We start from the raw sequence: 15,559 nt of genomic DNA on the forward strand, positions 1-15,559 counted from the left end.
TTTGTGCTGAGAAGTCTGCTGTGATTCTGATAGGTTTTCCTTTATAAGTGATCTGTCTTTTCTCTCTGACAGCTTTTAATAATCTATTCTTGTGTTGGATTTCTGGGATGGTGATTATTATATGTCTGGGTGTAGTTTTATTTTGGTTATGACTGTTTGGAGTTCTATAGGCTTCACTGATCCTGATGTCAGTTTCTGATCTCATGCTTGGGAAATTTTCAGCTATTACTTCTCTAAATATCCTCCTGACATCCTTCATGTTGTCTCCCTCTCTTTCATTAATCCCTATCATTCTTATGTTATTCTTCTTTGCATCATCTTGCAGTTGTTGAATTGTTGTTTCCTGGTTCCTTGTTATTTTCAAAAGATCTTTCCTTTCCTGTTCACTAGCTGCAATCCGGTCTTCAAGGTCTGAAATTCTATCTTCACTTTCATTAAGGCAGTTTTTACAACTTTCAGTGGAGTTTTTTATTTCCTGTATATCTCTGTGCATCTGCATTATGTATTCTGTTTGTTTCTTATATTGCTCGTCTAGGGATTCTATCTTTTTGTTTAGTTCCTCCAATTTTTTATCTGTGTTTTCTTTAGATATATTTAGAATCTCTTTCATTTCTTTTATCATTTCTTCTTTTATCTGGGAGATTATTTCGAGTTTGAATTTCTTTAAAGCTTCCTGGAGTTGCTTGTCAATTTCAGTGGCTATTGTGTCCGATATATGAGGTGGATGGGATATATTTTCTTCTATATACATCGCTCCTAGGGTTTCTTGAGATGGGCTGGAGGTTTGAGGTTGTAATTTGGTCTTTCGTTTTGTCATTTTCCTATATTTCTGTGTTTCAAGTGTTATTTGAAAGCTTCCTCAGGATCTGTTGAAAATCCCCTTCTATGTTTGGAGCTACTGAGACTCTGGCGCCGCGCTACCCCAAGCCATTAGGCCTACAGAACCAGTGGCCCTCCTCTGCCTGCTCAGAACTCCGCAGTTCCAGACAAGCTGGGCCTCAGGGACACTGTGCGCCCACCTGCCCCTTGGAAGCTCCACAGTTCTTCAATCGCAGCCGGGTTAGGGTACTCACCACAGGCCGCAGTGCTTCAGGAACCTGTGGACCCTCCCTGGTTGCAGAGATATCCACAGTCCTCCAGACACATGGAGAGGCCGATGCAGGCACCCCAAATCTGCCCAGCTCCTCCTCTCCTGACCAATGGCCAGGCGCGGCAGCTAAACAGGCTGGGCTAGGCTGGTAGTGTGGGCCAGCCCACCTATCGGGAGCTGAGCAGGTCTCCAAGTGAATGGGGAGGCTGATGTGGAAGCCTCAAACCCACCTCTCCCCTTCACTGCACCTGGAAGCCTGAGGGAACTCCAGCAGTCTGGGCGCAGATATCCAGAGTCCTCCAGACACGCAGAGAGGCCGGTGAGGGCACCCCAGATCTGCCCAGCTCCTCCTCTGCAGACCTATGGCCAGGCGCGGCAGCTAAACAGGCTGGGCTAGGCTGGTAGTGTGGGCCAGCCCACCTATGGGGAGCTCAGCAGGTCTCCAAGTGAAGCCGGGAATGGGGAGGCTGATGTGGAAGCCTCAAACCCACCTCTCCCCTTCACTGCACCTGGAAGCCTGAGGAAACTCCAGCAGTCTGGGTGCAGATATCCAGAGTCCTCCAGACACGCAGAGAGGCCGGTGAGGGCACCCCAGATCTGCCCAGCTCCTCCTCTGCAGGCCTATGGCCAGGCGCGGCAGCTAAACAGGCTGGGCTAGGCTGGTAGTGTGGGCCAGCCCACCTATGGGGAGCTCAGCAGGTCTCCAAGTGAAGCCGGGAATGGGGAGGCTGATGTGGAAGCCTCAAACCCACCTCTCCCCTTCACTGCACCTGGAAGCCTGAGGGAACTCCAGCAGTCTGGGTGCAGATATCCAGAGTCCTCCAGACACGCAGAGAGGCCGGTGAGGGCACCCCAGATCTGCCCAGCTCCTCCTCTGCAGGCCTATGGCCAGGCGCTGCAGCTAAACAGGCTGGGCTAGGCTGGTAGTGTGGGCCAGCCCACCTATGGGGAGCTCAGCAGGTCTCCAAGTGAAGCCGGGAATGGGGAGGCTGATGTGGAAGCCTCAAACCCACCTCTCCCCTTCACTGCACCTGGAAGCCTGAGGGAACTCCAGCAGTCTGGGTGCAGATATCCAGAGTCCTCCAGACACGCAGAGAGGCCGGTGAGGGCACCCCAGATCTGCCCAGCTCCTCCTCTGCAGGCCTATGGCCAGGCGCTGCAGCTAAACAGGCTGGGCTAGGCTGGTAGTGTGGGCCAGCCCACCTATGGGGAGCTCAGCAGGTCTCCAAGTGAAGCCGGGAATGGGGAGGCTGATGTGGAAGCCTCAAACCCACCTCTCTCCTTCACTGCACCTGGAAGCCTGATGGAACTCCAGCAGTCTGGGCGCAGATATCCAGAGTCCTCCAGACACGCAGAGAGGCTGGTGAGGGCACCCCAGATCTGCCCAGCTCCTCCTCTCTATCCATGTCTTCTTGAGAGGTGCTTAGCATTTCTTTTATTAGTCTACTTATATCTTGCTTTACTTGCTTAAATATTTCACTTTTGAACTCATCTATGAGGTCCCAAAGATATCTTTTCATGTCCACTGATGCCGTGTTTGATATTGCATGTTTGCTCTCCTCAATTTCTTTTGTATTTACCTCTCCTAGATCATTGTTGTCAGAGATTGGGGGCTGGGGACCTTCCTCTTGTTACATCCTCTTCTCATATTTTTTGTTTCTTCCATACAGGCATATATAGGAGGTCACAGTCCCTTTCCTTGTTGGTTACGATTCTTCTGAAGCACACTGGCTAGGTGATCCTGCCCACTCCAGTGTGTTATTGAAGTTCAAACAGGGGTGGCGTATGCTGGCTCCTGTCCTCCGGGTCAGTCAACCTGCTGAGGCCTTCACTGTGTTAGTGTGCGCCGCGCATAGGGAATTGGTTTGGGACAACTTACTGGGTCTCAGCCAGGGGCGTGACTCAGGCCAAGCATATCCTACCAATCTACTCTGGGAAGAGAACAACTCAGTGAAGTCACTGCTGTTCCTTGTTCCTGCAAGTCCTGACCAATTCCAAAATGTTGTCCTGTTGGTGCCCCTTGCCCATAGAAGGGTTTTATTCCTGGCACTCACTGCAGGTCGATGCAGGTCCCTTGCTGGCTCCATTCTCTGTTGGGCTTGCCAACTTCCAGCTTCAGTGCAACTGCACTTTAGTGCAACTGCGGTTCCAGCAAATTAAAGCGGCAGGAATTCGGGTACATGATAGTACATGATAGTACGGAATCTTAGCTGCTCAATAGTAGCCCCAAGACTGCATATTTGACTGGTTCTTTTTGCTTTAGTTTCTTCCTGGGTCGAAAGTATCCATCTCCTTCTGTCCAGGACTCCCCATGCTGTGTTATTTCAGCAACTTAATAGTAGTTACCATAGTGTCTGTCTTTTTTCCTTGAAATATTTGAATAAAACTTCATATACTATAGCTTCAAATATTTCCATATCAAGAAGCCCAGAATAAAGACTTTCCAATTAATAAGTGAAAACTTTATAAGGCTTCGAGGCCACATAATGGGGAATCATGATTACCACATATTTTTATATATTTGAATCATTTACTTACATTAGGGAAACTATTCGGTATTCATACATGCGAGATTGATTTATTTCACTTATGAGTATGGTCTCAAGCTGCACCCATTTATTGATAAATATCTCAACGTGATCCTTCTTTGTAGCTGAATAATACTCCGTTGTATAGAAATACCACAACGTTTTTATCCATTCCTTAGTTGATGGACACTTGGGTTGTTTCCAAGATCTGGCGATTACAAATTGTGCTGCTATAAACATAGGTGCACATATATCACCGTGGTATGATGCTTTCATTTCTTCTGGGAATATGCCTAGAAGTGGAATAGCTGGAATAAACGGGATTTGCAATCCCAACTTTTTGAGAAATCTCCAGACAGACCTCCACAAAGGCTGTACCAGTCTACACTCCCACCAACAGTGCAGGAGAGTTCCTTTTTCCCCACATCCTCTCCAGCATTTGTTGTTGTTGGTTTTCTTGATCCTGGCCATTCTTTCAGGAGTGAGATGGTATCTCAGTGTGGTTTTAATTTGCATTTCTCTAATGACCAAAGATGATGAACATTTTTTCATGTATTTATTTGCCATTTGTATTTCTTCATCTGAGAATTGCATATTCATCTCAGATGCCCATTTTTGGATTGGATCTTTGAATTTTGGGGGTCTGAGTTTTTTTAATTCTTTATATGTTTTAGACAAGAGGCCCTTGTCTGAGAGAGAGTTCACTAAAATCTTTTCCCAGTTTGTGGGTTTTCTTTTCACTATGCTGGAGATTTCTTTTGACATGCAGAAACTTTTAAATAAGAAGTGGTCCCAGTTATTGATTCTGGGAAGTATTTCCTATGCGGTTTGAGTCCTGTTCATGAATTCTCTACCTACTCCTATGTATTCAAGGTTTCTACCCAATTTGTCTTCCAATAGATTTAGTGTTTCTATTTTAATATTCAGATCTTTGACCCATTTAGATTTTAATTTAGTACATGGTGATAGACATGGGTCTAGCTTTAGTTTTCGGCATATGGAGAGCCAGTTTTTCCAGCACCATTTATTAAAGAGACTGTCGTTCTTCCAGTGAACCTGCTTGGCTCCTTTATCAAAGATAAGGTGGTTGAGTGTGTTTGTAGTTGTGGTTGTATCTTCTAATCTATTCGATTGATCTTCAGCTCTGTGTTGATTCCAATACCATGTTGATTTTACTACTGTTGCTTTGTAGTATAACTTCAAGTCAGGTATTGTGAAGCCTCCTGCTTTGTCTTTGCTGCTTAGAATTGCCTTTGCTATTCTAGGTCTCTTCTGGTTCCACATGAAATTTAGGAGTGATTTCTCTAGATCTATAAGATATGTTGACGGTATTTCTATTGGGATTGCATTGAATCTGTATAAGAGTTTTGGGAGAATGGCCATTTTCACAATGTTTGTTCTTCCTATCCATGAGCAAGGGATGTCTTTCCATTTTCTGAGATCATACTCAATTTCCTTTTTTATTGTATTATAATTTTCACTGTATAAGTCTTTCACTTCTTTTGTAAGAGTAATTCCTAAATATTTCATTTTTTTTGCTTGCTAATGTGAAGAGTGCAGTTTCTCTTATTTCCCTGTGATTTTGTTGTTCGTGTATAGGAATGCTATTGATTTCTGAGTATTGATTTTGTATCCAGCCACATTACTGAATTTATTTATTGTATCTAAGAGTCTTTCAATGGAGTTTAGGGGGTCTTCTATGTAGAGTATCATGTCATCTGCAAACAATGATAATTTAACTTCTTCTTTTCCTATCTTTACCCCTTTTATTTCTCTTTCTTGCCTAATTGCTCTGGCTAGTACTTCCAGTACTATATTAAATAGGAGTGGTGATAAAGGCATCCTTGTCTTGTGCCTGATTTTAAAGTAAAGGCTTTCAATTTTTGGCCATTTAGTGTGATGCTGGCTGTTGGTTTGTCATTAATGGCCTTTATTATATTGAGGTAAAGACCATCTATTCCAATTTTCTGTAAAGTTCTTATCATGAATAAATGTTGGACCTTATCGAAGGCTTTTTCTGCATCTATAGAAATGATCATGTGATTCTTATTTTTGGCTTTATTGATATGGTGGATTACATTTATTGATTTGCGTATGTTGAACCATCCTTGCATTCCTGGGATGAATCCCACTTGGTCATGGTGTATAATCTTCTTGATGATTTGCTGCATCCTATTTGCCAATATTTTATTGAGGATTTTTGCATCTGTGTTCATTAGGGATATCGGTCTATAGTTCTCTTTTTTAGTTGGGTCTTTCTCAGGTTTTGGTACTAGAGTAATATTTGCTTCCAGGAATGACTTAGGAAGGATTGCTTCCCTTTCAATTTCATTGAATAGTTTGAGGAGTGTCGGCATTAGGTCTTGTTTGTATTTCTTGTAGAATTCTGCAGTGAATCCATCTGGGCCTGGGCTCTTCTTGGTGGGTAAGGACTTAATTACATTTTCAATTTCATTAACAGAGATTGGGTTATTCAACAGTTTTACATCCTCTTGATCTAACTTTGGTACTTCATATGTTTCTAAGAATCTGTCTATTTCTTCTGTGTTATCAAACTTTTGAGAGTAGAGGTTTTCGAAATAGGTGTTGATGATCTTCTGTATTTCTATTGGGTCTGTAGTGATTTCACCTTTTTCATTTCTTATTGTATGAATTTGAGCTTTTTCTTTCCTTTTTTAATTCAGGTTGGCTAGGGGCTTATCGATTTTATTTATTCTCTCAAAGAACCAACTCTTTGATTCATTGATTCTTTGGATGGTTTTCTTAGTCTCTTTTGCATTGATTTCTGCTCTGATTTTTATAATTTCCTCTCTTCTTTTTGCTTTGGGCTTGACTTGCTCTTCTTTTTCTAGCTGTTTGAGGTGTAGCATCAAGTTATTTATTTGTATTCGTTCTGTTTTCCTGATGTGGGAACTCAGTGCAATAAGTTTTCCTCTCAGGACGGCTTTCATTGCATCCCACAGATTCCGTTAAGTTGTGTCTGCATTTTCATTTTCTTTTAGGTATTGTTTAATTTCTTCTTTAATTTCTTCTGTGACCCACTGATTACTCAAGAGTGTGTTATTCAGTTTCCATGTGTTTGCGGGATTTTTGCAGTATCTTTTATCATTAATTTCTAATTTCAGAGCGCTATGATCCGATAACATGCAAGGGATGATTTCAACTCTTTTGCATTTGTTTAAATATGTTCTGTGAGCTAATATATGGTCTGTTTTAGAGAATGATCCATGTACTGCTGAGAAGAATGTGTATTCTGATGTTGTTGGGTGGAACATTCTGTATATGTCTATCAAATCCATTTGTTCGCAGGTGTGATTCAGTTCTGTTATTTCTTTGCTCATTTTCTGTTTGGTTGATCTGTCCCTTGGTGTCAATGGCGTATTAAGGTCTCCTGTTACAATTGTGTTACTGATAATTTGAGTTTTCATTTCTGTTAATAGTTGTTTTATATAACTGGGTGCTCTGGAGTTTGGTGCGTATATATTTAAGATAGTTATCTCTTCCTCTTGGAGTTTTCCCCTTACGAGTATGTAGTGACCTTCTTTGTCCTTTATGGTCATTGTTGGTTTAAAGTTCACGTTGTCTGCAAACAGAATGGCTACGCTTGCCTTTTTTTGGATTCCTGCTGCATGAAGTATTGTTTTCCATCCTTTGACTTTCAGTCTGTGAGTATCCTTCTGGGTTAGATGGGTTTCCTGTAAACAGCATATGGTTGGATTTTGTTTCTTGATCCATTCTGCTAGTCTGTTTCTTTTGATTGGTGCATTGAGACCATTTACATTAATGGTTATTACTGTTAAATGCTGGTTTATTGTAGGAATGTTATCTCTCTGCTGTTGCATCTTTATTTTTCTGTTCTGTTTAATTATTTGCTTTGTTTAATTCTTTTTTCCTTTGTGTATCTAAACTGTGTTTCAATATTTTTTGCAGGGTTGGTTTGGTGTTCATGAAGTTCTTCAGCTGTTCTTTGTCATGGAAGTATCGTATTTCACCATCAATTTTGAATGATAGTTTTGCTGGATACATCAGTCTAGGTTGGAAATCATTTTGCTTTAGGATCTGGAATACTTCACTCCATGCTCTTCTTGACTTTATTGTTTGTGCTGAGAAGTCTGCTGTGATTCTGATAGGTTTTCCTTTATAAGTGATCTGTCTTTTCTCTCTGACAGCTTTTAATAATCTATTCTTGTGTTGGATTTCTGGAATGGTGATTATTATATGTCTGGGTGTAGTTTTATTTTGGTTATGACTATTTGGAGTTCTATATGCTTCACTGATCCTGATGTCAGTTTCTGATCTCATGCTTGGGAAATTTTCAGCTATTACTTCTCTAAATATCCTCTTGACATCCTTTATGTTGTCTCCTTCTTTTTCATTAATCCCTATCATTCTTATGTTGTTATTCTTTGCATCATCTTGCAGTTGTTGAATTGTTGTTTCTTGATTCCTTGTTATTTTTAAAAGATCTTTCCTTTCCTGTTCACTAGCTGCAATCCTGTCTTCAAGGTCTGAAATTCTATCTTCACTTTCATTAAGGCGGTTTTTACAACTTTCAGTGAAATTTTTTATTTCCTGTATATCTCTGTGCATCTGCATTATGTATTCTGTTTGTTTCTTACATTGCTCGTCTAGGGATTCTATCTTTGACCGGCGCAGCTCCAATGAAACAGGAGACAGGAGACGCTTTTGTGGACGACAGTTAACTGCTAGTTTATTTACGTGGGCTCTGGTTTATATATTTGGCCGTGACCAATCACAGGCTGCCACAAGGAAGCAGGGCGGGAATGGGATGTAGGCTCTGGCTATTATATCCAGCTGTGGCCAATCAGGAGTTGCCACAGAGTACAGAGTAGAGCGCGGGGTGCGCACGGGTTGGCTAATTTAAAGAGGGACGTAGAGCATTGCGGAAGCTGGCGTGGTCCTTAGTCCCGGCTGGGGTATGGTATGTTGAGCTCCTTCGCCCAACATCTCCCCCTTTCTTTATAACTGACGCAGGGTCTCCAGAGGTCGGTGCCCCTCGTGAGGCGTCATGCTGCGCAGTCATGACAGTGCCTCACTACTCGTTGGTGCTCTTTTGGAGAGGGCGGGAGTATTGTTTTATGAGCCCAACGCACATGCTCACCAACATGGGGACCGGCGTGTCTCCTGGCCAAGGACGACGCCCCCTGCGATGCTTTGCTGCACACCTGCGTCACAGCATGGCGAGCCATGCTGCCGGGCTTTGACCAGATTCCATGATCAGCAATGCTTGTTTGATACTTTGTCCCTATTCCTTTGTCTGCGAATCCGACAGAGCAGAAGTAGACTGCCGAATGCGGCAAGTGTAGTTATGGTAGCCAGAGCCCCTGTTCCTGCCCATTCCTTTATGAAAGCCAATTGGAGAGTTGGCCCGAGCTGGATCACAGGAAACTCGTCTGAGACCGCCATAACTGGAATCGGTGCGAACTGGAGTACCTGCATAACAACAGCTGAAAGTGCACTGTTATCCCAACATTGTAACACATAACAGGTTGCGGTGGAGCAATTTAGAAAAGTCATATTTGTGGTGTTTATGGTGACCAGGGAGAATCTCCATAATATCTCCTGGGAGTATCCATCCAGGGGGTCACAAGCGGTAAACTGGAGGACCCTTGCCCAGATAGGGGTGTAGAAGGATCCCCGGGGCCTCCGAGCTGGCGCGCCCTTAATCACAGCAGGCTCGACTTGGGCCTCCTGCAAGATGCGGGTCGGAAGGTAGAGCCGTAGGTCTTATACGGGGCGGCCCTGGGATCCCGTACTCGCTTTCATTGACCCATTTACTCTGAGAAATCCTGCGTTGCAGCTCATTTATGGCCTCAGAGTAGGGCCCTCTCGACTGCGTGTGTGTGACTTCCCCTCTTTCGGTGGTGTCTGCATCCGCCATTTTGTATACTTCTCCTTCCTCCCCCTCATTATCTGACGAGTCTGGGTTGGGTGGGGTCACCTCGCCTTCGGCACTGGACTCGCGAGATTGCTCGCGGGAGGATTCTGCCTGATGGTAATCAAGCGCCATGGCGCCAGCCCTTATATGGTCACAAGAGGTGTCTGTGAGGCAGCTTCTCACTATGGCCCAAAGGGGTCTGACTCCTGGCTCCAGGAGGCCATTTTCTGCTGTAAAGTCAAGATCTCTCCCTAATTTATCCCAGCTGGGGATGGTAACGGACCCCGTGGGACCAAACCAAGGTGCTACCTTATTGACCTGATCAAGGAAGTTTTGAATTTGTTCTCGTTTCATTTGTAATCCCTTTTCTCTCAGTAAGTCGCTTAAGGCGACTGACAGTGGCTGAGTAGCGGTGTTACCCATGTTAACCGGAATTTCAAGAGTTTCTTTTTATTTTTTTTTCTTTTCTTTTTTCCTTTTTTTTTTTTTTTTTTTTTTTTACAGGGACAGCTTAGTCCCCGCGCCCCTTTACGGCGCCCCCAAAACCGGCCTCTTTACGGCCCCCGGAACTCTCTTTACGAGTTCCTGACCCTTGGGACGCGTCCGCCCAAGGTTGCCCGATAGCCCCCGTTATCCGGCCCTGTTGCGTAGCACCCGCTACCAACGTTGAGCAGTTTAACCTGTCAGCCCTCGCCCGCCAAGTAGCCCCCGCTATTGGCGCTTGACGATTTTACCTGTTGACGTCTCTGTTCCGTCGGGGGGAGAGAGAGGTTCGTTCCCCTTACTGTCAAAGAGAGGGTCTCAGCGTTCCGGGCTCCCCGTACGGGCCACCAGTTGACCGGCGCAGCTCCAATGAAACAGGAGACAGGAGACGCTTTTGTGGACGACAGTTAACTGCTAGTTTATTTACGTGGGCTCTGGTTTATATATTTGGCCGTGACCAATCACAGGCTGCCACAAGGAAGCAGGGCGGGAATGGGATGTAGGCTCTGGCTATTATATCCAGCTGTGGCCAATCAGGAGTTGCCACAGAGTACAGAGTAGAGCGCGGGGTGCGCACAGGTTGGCTAATTTAAAGAGGGACGTAGAGCATTGCGGAAGCTGGCGTGGTCCTTAGTCCCGGCTGGGGTATGGTATGTTGAGCGCCTGCGCCCAACAATCTTTTTGTTTAGTTCCTCCAATTTTTTATCTGTGTTTTCTTTAGATATATTCAGAATCTCTTTCATTTCTTTTATCATTTCATCTTTTATCTGGGAGATTATTTCGAGTTTGAATTTCTTTAAAGCTTCCTGGAGTTGCTTGTCAATTTCAGTAGCTATTGTGTCCGATATTTGAGCTCAATGGCATATATTTTCTTCTATATACAGTGCTCCTAGAGTTTCTTGAGATGGGCTGGAGGTTTGAGGTTGTAATTTGGTCTTTTGTTTTGTCATTTTCCCATATTTCTGTGTTTCAAGTGTTATTTGAAAGCTTCCTCAGGATCTATTGAAAATCCCCTTCTATGTTTGCAGCTACTGAGACTCTGGCACCACGCTACCCCAAGCCACTGGGCCTGCAGAACCAATGGCCCTCCTCTGCCTGCTCAGAACTCTGCAGTTCCAGACAAGCTGGGCCTCAGGGACACTGGGCGCCCACCTGCCCCTTGGAAGCTCCATAGCTCTCCAATTGCAGCCGGGATGTGGAGGCAGATGTAGGTGCCTCAAGCCCACCTCTCCACTTCACTGCACCTGGAAGCCTGGAGGGACCCAAACAGTCCGGGCCGAGCTATCCACAGTCCTCCAGACACACAGGGAGGCCGATGCAGGCACCTCAGATCCGCCCTGCCCCTCCTCTGCACACCGATGGCTAGGCCGGTATCAAGTATTTTGTTGGCTTGACAACTACAGGTTGAATATTCCTTTTCCAAAATGCTTGGAACCAGATGTGTTTTTGATTTTCAATTTTTTGAATTTTGGAGTATTTTTACATACATAATGAGATGTCTTGGTACAGAACCTAAGTCTAAACACAAAATTCATTTCTATTTCCTATATGTCTTATTCACACAATCTGAAAGTTACATTATACTGTATTTTTAGTATTTTGTGTTTTGACTGTGATTCATCCCATGAGGTGAAGTGTGAAATTTTTCAATATAATTTCTTTTTGGCAATCAGAAAGTTTCAGATTTTAGAGCATTTTAGCTTTTAGATTTTTGGATTATTGATACTTAGCCTGTAACTGTGCTATAGCTTTTTCTTTTCAATTATTTAATTTTTGCTTCCCAATCCTTAGGCATGAAATGAGTTTTTCCTCCTCACTCTATTTCATTTACTCTTAAGATGTTGCCTTGGTTTTAACAGGATATTGGTCTTCTCTGCTTCCTGACAGCTTTACTGGTTGTTTTGTTTGCATTGTGTTGAGCAGTAATCCCCACATGAGAATAGGCAGAAGGGACATTTTAAACTTCTTTTTGTAAAACTTTGGGTAAGAAAATCTGAAAAATTTTAACTTTGAATGAAATAGCTTATGAGTATATTTATTTTTTAAAATTTATTTTTAGATGCAAAATTACTCCTGAGTGTTTCCTCCTGCCCTCATTTGTCATGTAAGATAACAGTCCATTAGCTAAAGTATTTCCTATTGAAAGTCGTTAAAATTGAGCTGTTTAACATCCTTCTTTACATTCAGGTCACTAGATCAGGCTTCTGTTTACCTGGTTTTATGAGAGTAACTGTGGGAATGTATTTGGTGTGTGTTCTTTTTAGTGAACAGGAACAAATCATGATTATTTCTATGCTTAACTGATTTCCTTTTGAGGGAAAAAAAAAAACCCAAACACCATTTTTTAAATTGTAGCTTCACCAGGTGATATAAATCAGATAAAAATTGAACCCAGTCTGTATCTTGCCCCTGCATTTACAGGTAAGATTTTTACTTCAAAATTGTGAACCTGGAGCCATTTGGATTTTTTCATTTCCCTGTCTCTCCCTCATAAGTCAGCATAGTAGAAAATAACAATTTTTAATTCCTCTAAATATTTATAAATGTACGTGAGATATAGAAATTCCTTCATGCTCTAAAGTCAACTCTCCAAAAGACGTAAGTTAGGAAACAAAAAAAAAAAATCTGTTTCCCCTTTGGAAAGTTTATAAAAGGCTGCAGGTATTGTATCCACAGTGCTGGGGATGGTACCCCAGATCCTTCCATCTGGGGGCGGTTATTTGTTGGGACAGGATAGTGTTTAAACTTTGAAGTCAGTTTTAAACAAAATGAAGCAGCTGGAACCTGGCATAGGATGAAACAAATCTTTCACATTAACTTTTGCTTTTTTAGAGGAAAAAGAACTGGAGTTGTTTTTACAGGTGCTGGTACATTTATTCTTTCTATAGTAAGTACTTTATTTTTTCTTAAATTGTACATTTTAAAGGAAGAATTTGTCAAATTGTTTGAAAAACAGAAGTGATAGTAAACTCAAGGAAGTATAATCAGATTTATATGTGAAACATATTTTAGGATAAACCTATTGTAACATTTTAAGACATTTTTTAAATGTAAAAGTAAATAAAGAAATGTTTAATAGTGAATAATTCTGGAAAATGGAAGCAAATGAAATATTACCCTTATATGACTGGGTGCCATCTTCATCATTGTTTAGTGTCAAAGCCATGATGCTGCATAATCTGTAGGGCTGGTTTAAGTATGTTAGGAGAATTGAACACAGAAAAATAGTTTAGAAGTTACTTACACAAGAAATTGAAGTAAGACTGGATGAAACCAAGGTGGACAGGAAAATACTTCAAAACCTGATAAAACAGCTGAAATACTATAACATTTCTGTGGACCGCTGAGAGGCAACTCCTTTGCTGGAACTCAAAAGAGCTAATTTGAAAGATAAGATGTGATCAGCATGAATCTAAGCAAGCTTTAGCAAAAAGAACAGACTCTCTAGATGGAAAAAGTCTGTTTGGTTCCACAGTCATTTCAAGACCCAGCTATGTGCGTACTATCATGCTATGCCTTTGTAAAATACAGAGGAAAATGGGATAGTCATTGGCCTAGGGAAATGTGTCTCACAGGCTTAGCAGACTCAAACTAGCATAACTACTGGCTCTTCACTTGAAGACATGCACTGTCCTTCCTTTTAAGGAATACATTGTCCAGGGAAATCAACAGACATTGAAAAAATAATTACAGTTTTCCTTGCTAAGTGCTGAAATCAAGTTGCCCTTGGAGAATAAGGCATCCATAATTAGCAACACAGGAGCTCCTAATATTTCACCACTGCTACTGCTACTGGAAAAACAATTCAGAATGATTCACATGCCCTGGGGCTGTGGTATCCTTTAAGTTAATGATGCTTAAAATTTTGAGAACCATGGTCTTATTTAATTCACCGAAAGCCTCCATCAATTGTCTGTTTCCCAAATTCGTTTAAAAAAAAATTTTTTTTAAAGAGATTAGGATAAATTCTACCTGTATAAAAAAATCATTTGTCAGGGCCAGGGATTTAGCTCATCAGCATAAGCGTCTGCCTGGCAAGCACGAGGTCATGAGTTTGATAAAAAAAAAAAAAAATCATTTTGTACCAAAAAAAAAAAATTTCATTTATCTCAAAAGTCAGGGTGTTTACAGAACTCTTGTTATCTATCCATGTACCCTGGGTTAACATCCTTCATGTACTTGGACTAAAATTACTACATTTATTTCTTTTTCACTTTTATTTTTAAATGCACCATTTATAATAAACCAGCCTTTAACTGCAGGTAGAAAAACAGAAATCTAGACAATTAAAATTCATCCCACTCTGTAGCTCATAGAACAAGATAAATTCACATATATGGGTATGGGTAGTAGTGTGTGTGTTCAGTCCAGATAAACTATTTGAGAAGCTATACTTCTCTGTAGAGCTGCTGATGACTCTTTTCCTTCTTTTGTCTGCTTGTCTTGAGTTGTTTTAGTAGATAATGCTTTGTTTGATTGCTCTCAGTTTGCAAATAATAGAGATATAATAATGGGTTACTCAGTATTTAAAGGCTAAGAGTTGGAATCTGAAAACTATTGATGAAATGGAGTATTTAAACTTGAAAAGTTTTTAGAAGGCTATGTTATTTGTGTTTTTAAATATATGTAAAATAAATGAATAACATCTTAAATGGACACTAAAAATTTTTTGTCATCTCTATGCACCTGTTGCCCTCACATTTCCTTGTGTTCTTATGTTATTATGGCCTGCTCAGCCACCCATATCAGTCATTTCTGTGCCAAACTCAATTCTTAGTAAGGACTCTTTCTCCAAAGGACCTTGACTCTAGGCCCATTATGAAGGATCATTAGTTCACCCATGGATTCTTGCCATTGATCCCTCTCCTCTTCATTTTTCCCACAGCTATTAGAATTATCTTTTCTAAAATACATTTGCACATTCAAAACCTGTTCAGAACCTGTGATTCCCCACTGTTTGTGTGGTGTGGCCCTGGCCTTCTGCAGAGCTTCATCTTTCCTTCCCTTCTGTCAGGTCTGTACTGTGATGTCAGACTCCTCAGGGATTCCACACTAACCTGAACCTGGACTATAGTTTGCTCTTTCCTTCCTTGTCTTCCTAACATCTTACAGGTTCTAGCTCAACCGCTTCTACCTGATTTAAGTAAAGGATACTGTACCTGCTTAGCTCTGCTAAGAAATCAGGAGCATCTTGAGGATGGGCTGCCTTTTTCATGTTTGTATCCCCTGGGCTAGTCTTAGCTTCATCCATGAGTATGTTTTTGTGGGTGTGTAGCCAGTCTGTGTGTACCTTTAAAAGTGTACTTTAACAGCTCTGTGCTTTAGTTGGCATTTATGTGTTGATATAAAGCAATAACTTTTCATGATTATATTTCTTGCAACTTGGAAATTTCTTCAAAATCCAAAAAAAGTTACATGATTGAGCAGAAATAGAAACAAAGTTTTTTGTAAATAATGAGGGAAAGAAGCTGGGCCTGGTGGCACACGCCTGTAATCTCAGTACTTGGCAGGCTGAGGCAGGTGGATTGCTGCAAGTTCAAGACTAGCCTGGGTTACAAA

The 15,559-nt window shown here is 41.9% G+C and overlaps 1 protein-coding gene across 14 annotated transcripts in view; it reads left to right on the forward strand.

Annotated features, from left to right (window-relative positions):
• The window catches only part of Kiaa0586 (KIAA0586 ortholog), a 158,884-nt gene that overhangs the window by 140,184 nt on the left and 3,141 nt on the right, over positions 1 to 15,559 (forward strand). Inside the window, exon 32 of one of the 14 annotated variants that reach the window (XM_023566078.2) lies at positions 12,356 to 12,421. The exons of the other annotated variants lie outside the window; for them this stretch is intronic. Within the exon in view, the coding sequence (XP_023421846.1) occupies positions 12,356 to 12,421 (66 nt within the window). The remainder of the gene's footprint in view (positions 1 to 12,355; positions 12,422 to 15,559) is intronic. 14 annotated transcript variants of the gene reach the window in all.

Source organism: Cavia porcellus, unplaced genomic scaffold (genome assembly GCF_034190915.1).
Source record: "Cavia porcellus strain 051 isolate PalLab524CR breed Dunkin Hartley unplaced genomic scaffold, mCavPor4.1 scaffold_31, whole genome shotgun sequence".
In the NCBI taxonomy this organism is placed as follows: domain Eukaryota; kingdom Metazoa; phylum Chordata; class Mammalia; order Rodentia; family Caviidae; genus Cavia; species Cavia porcellus.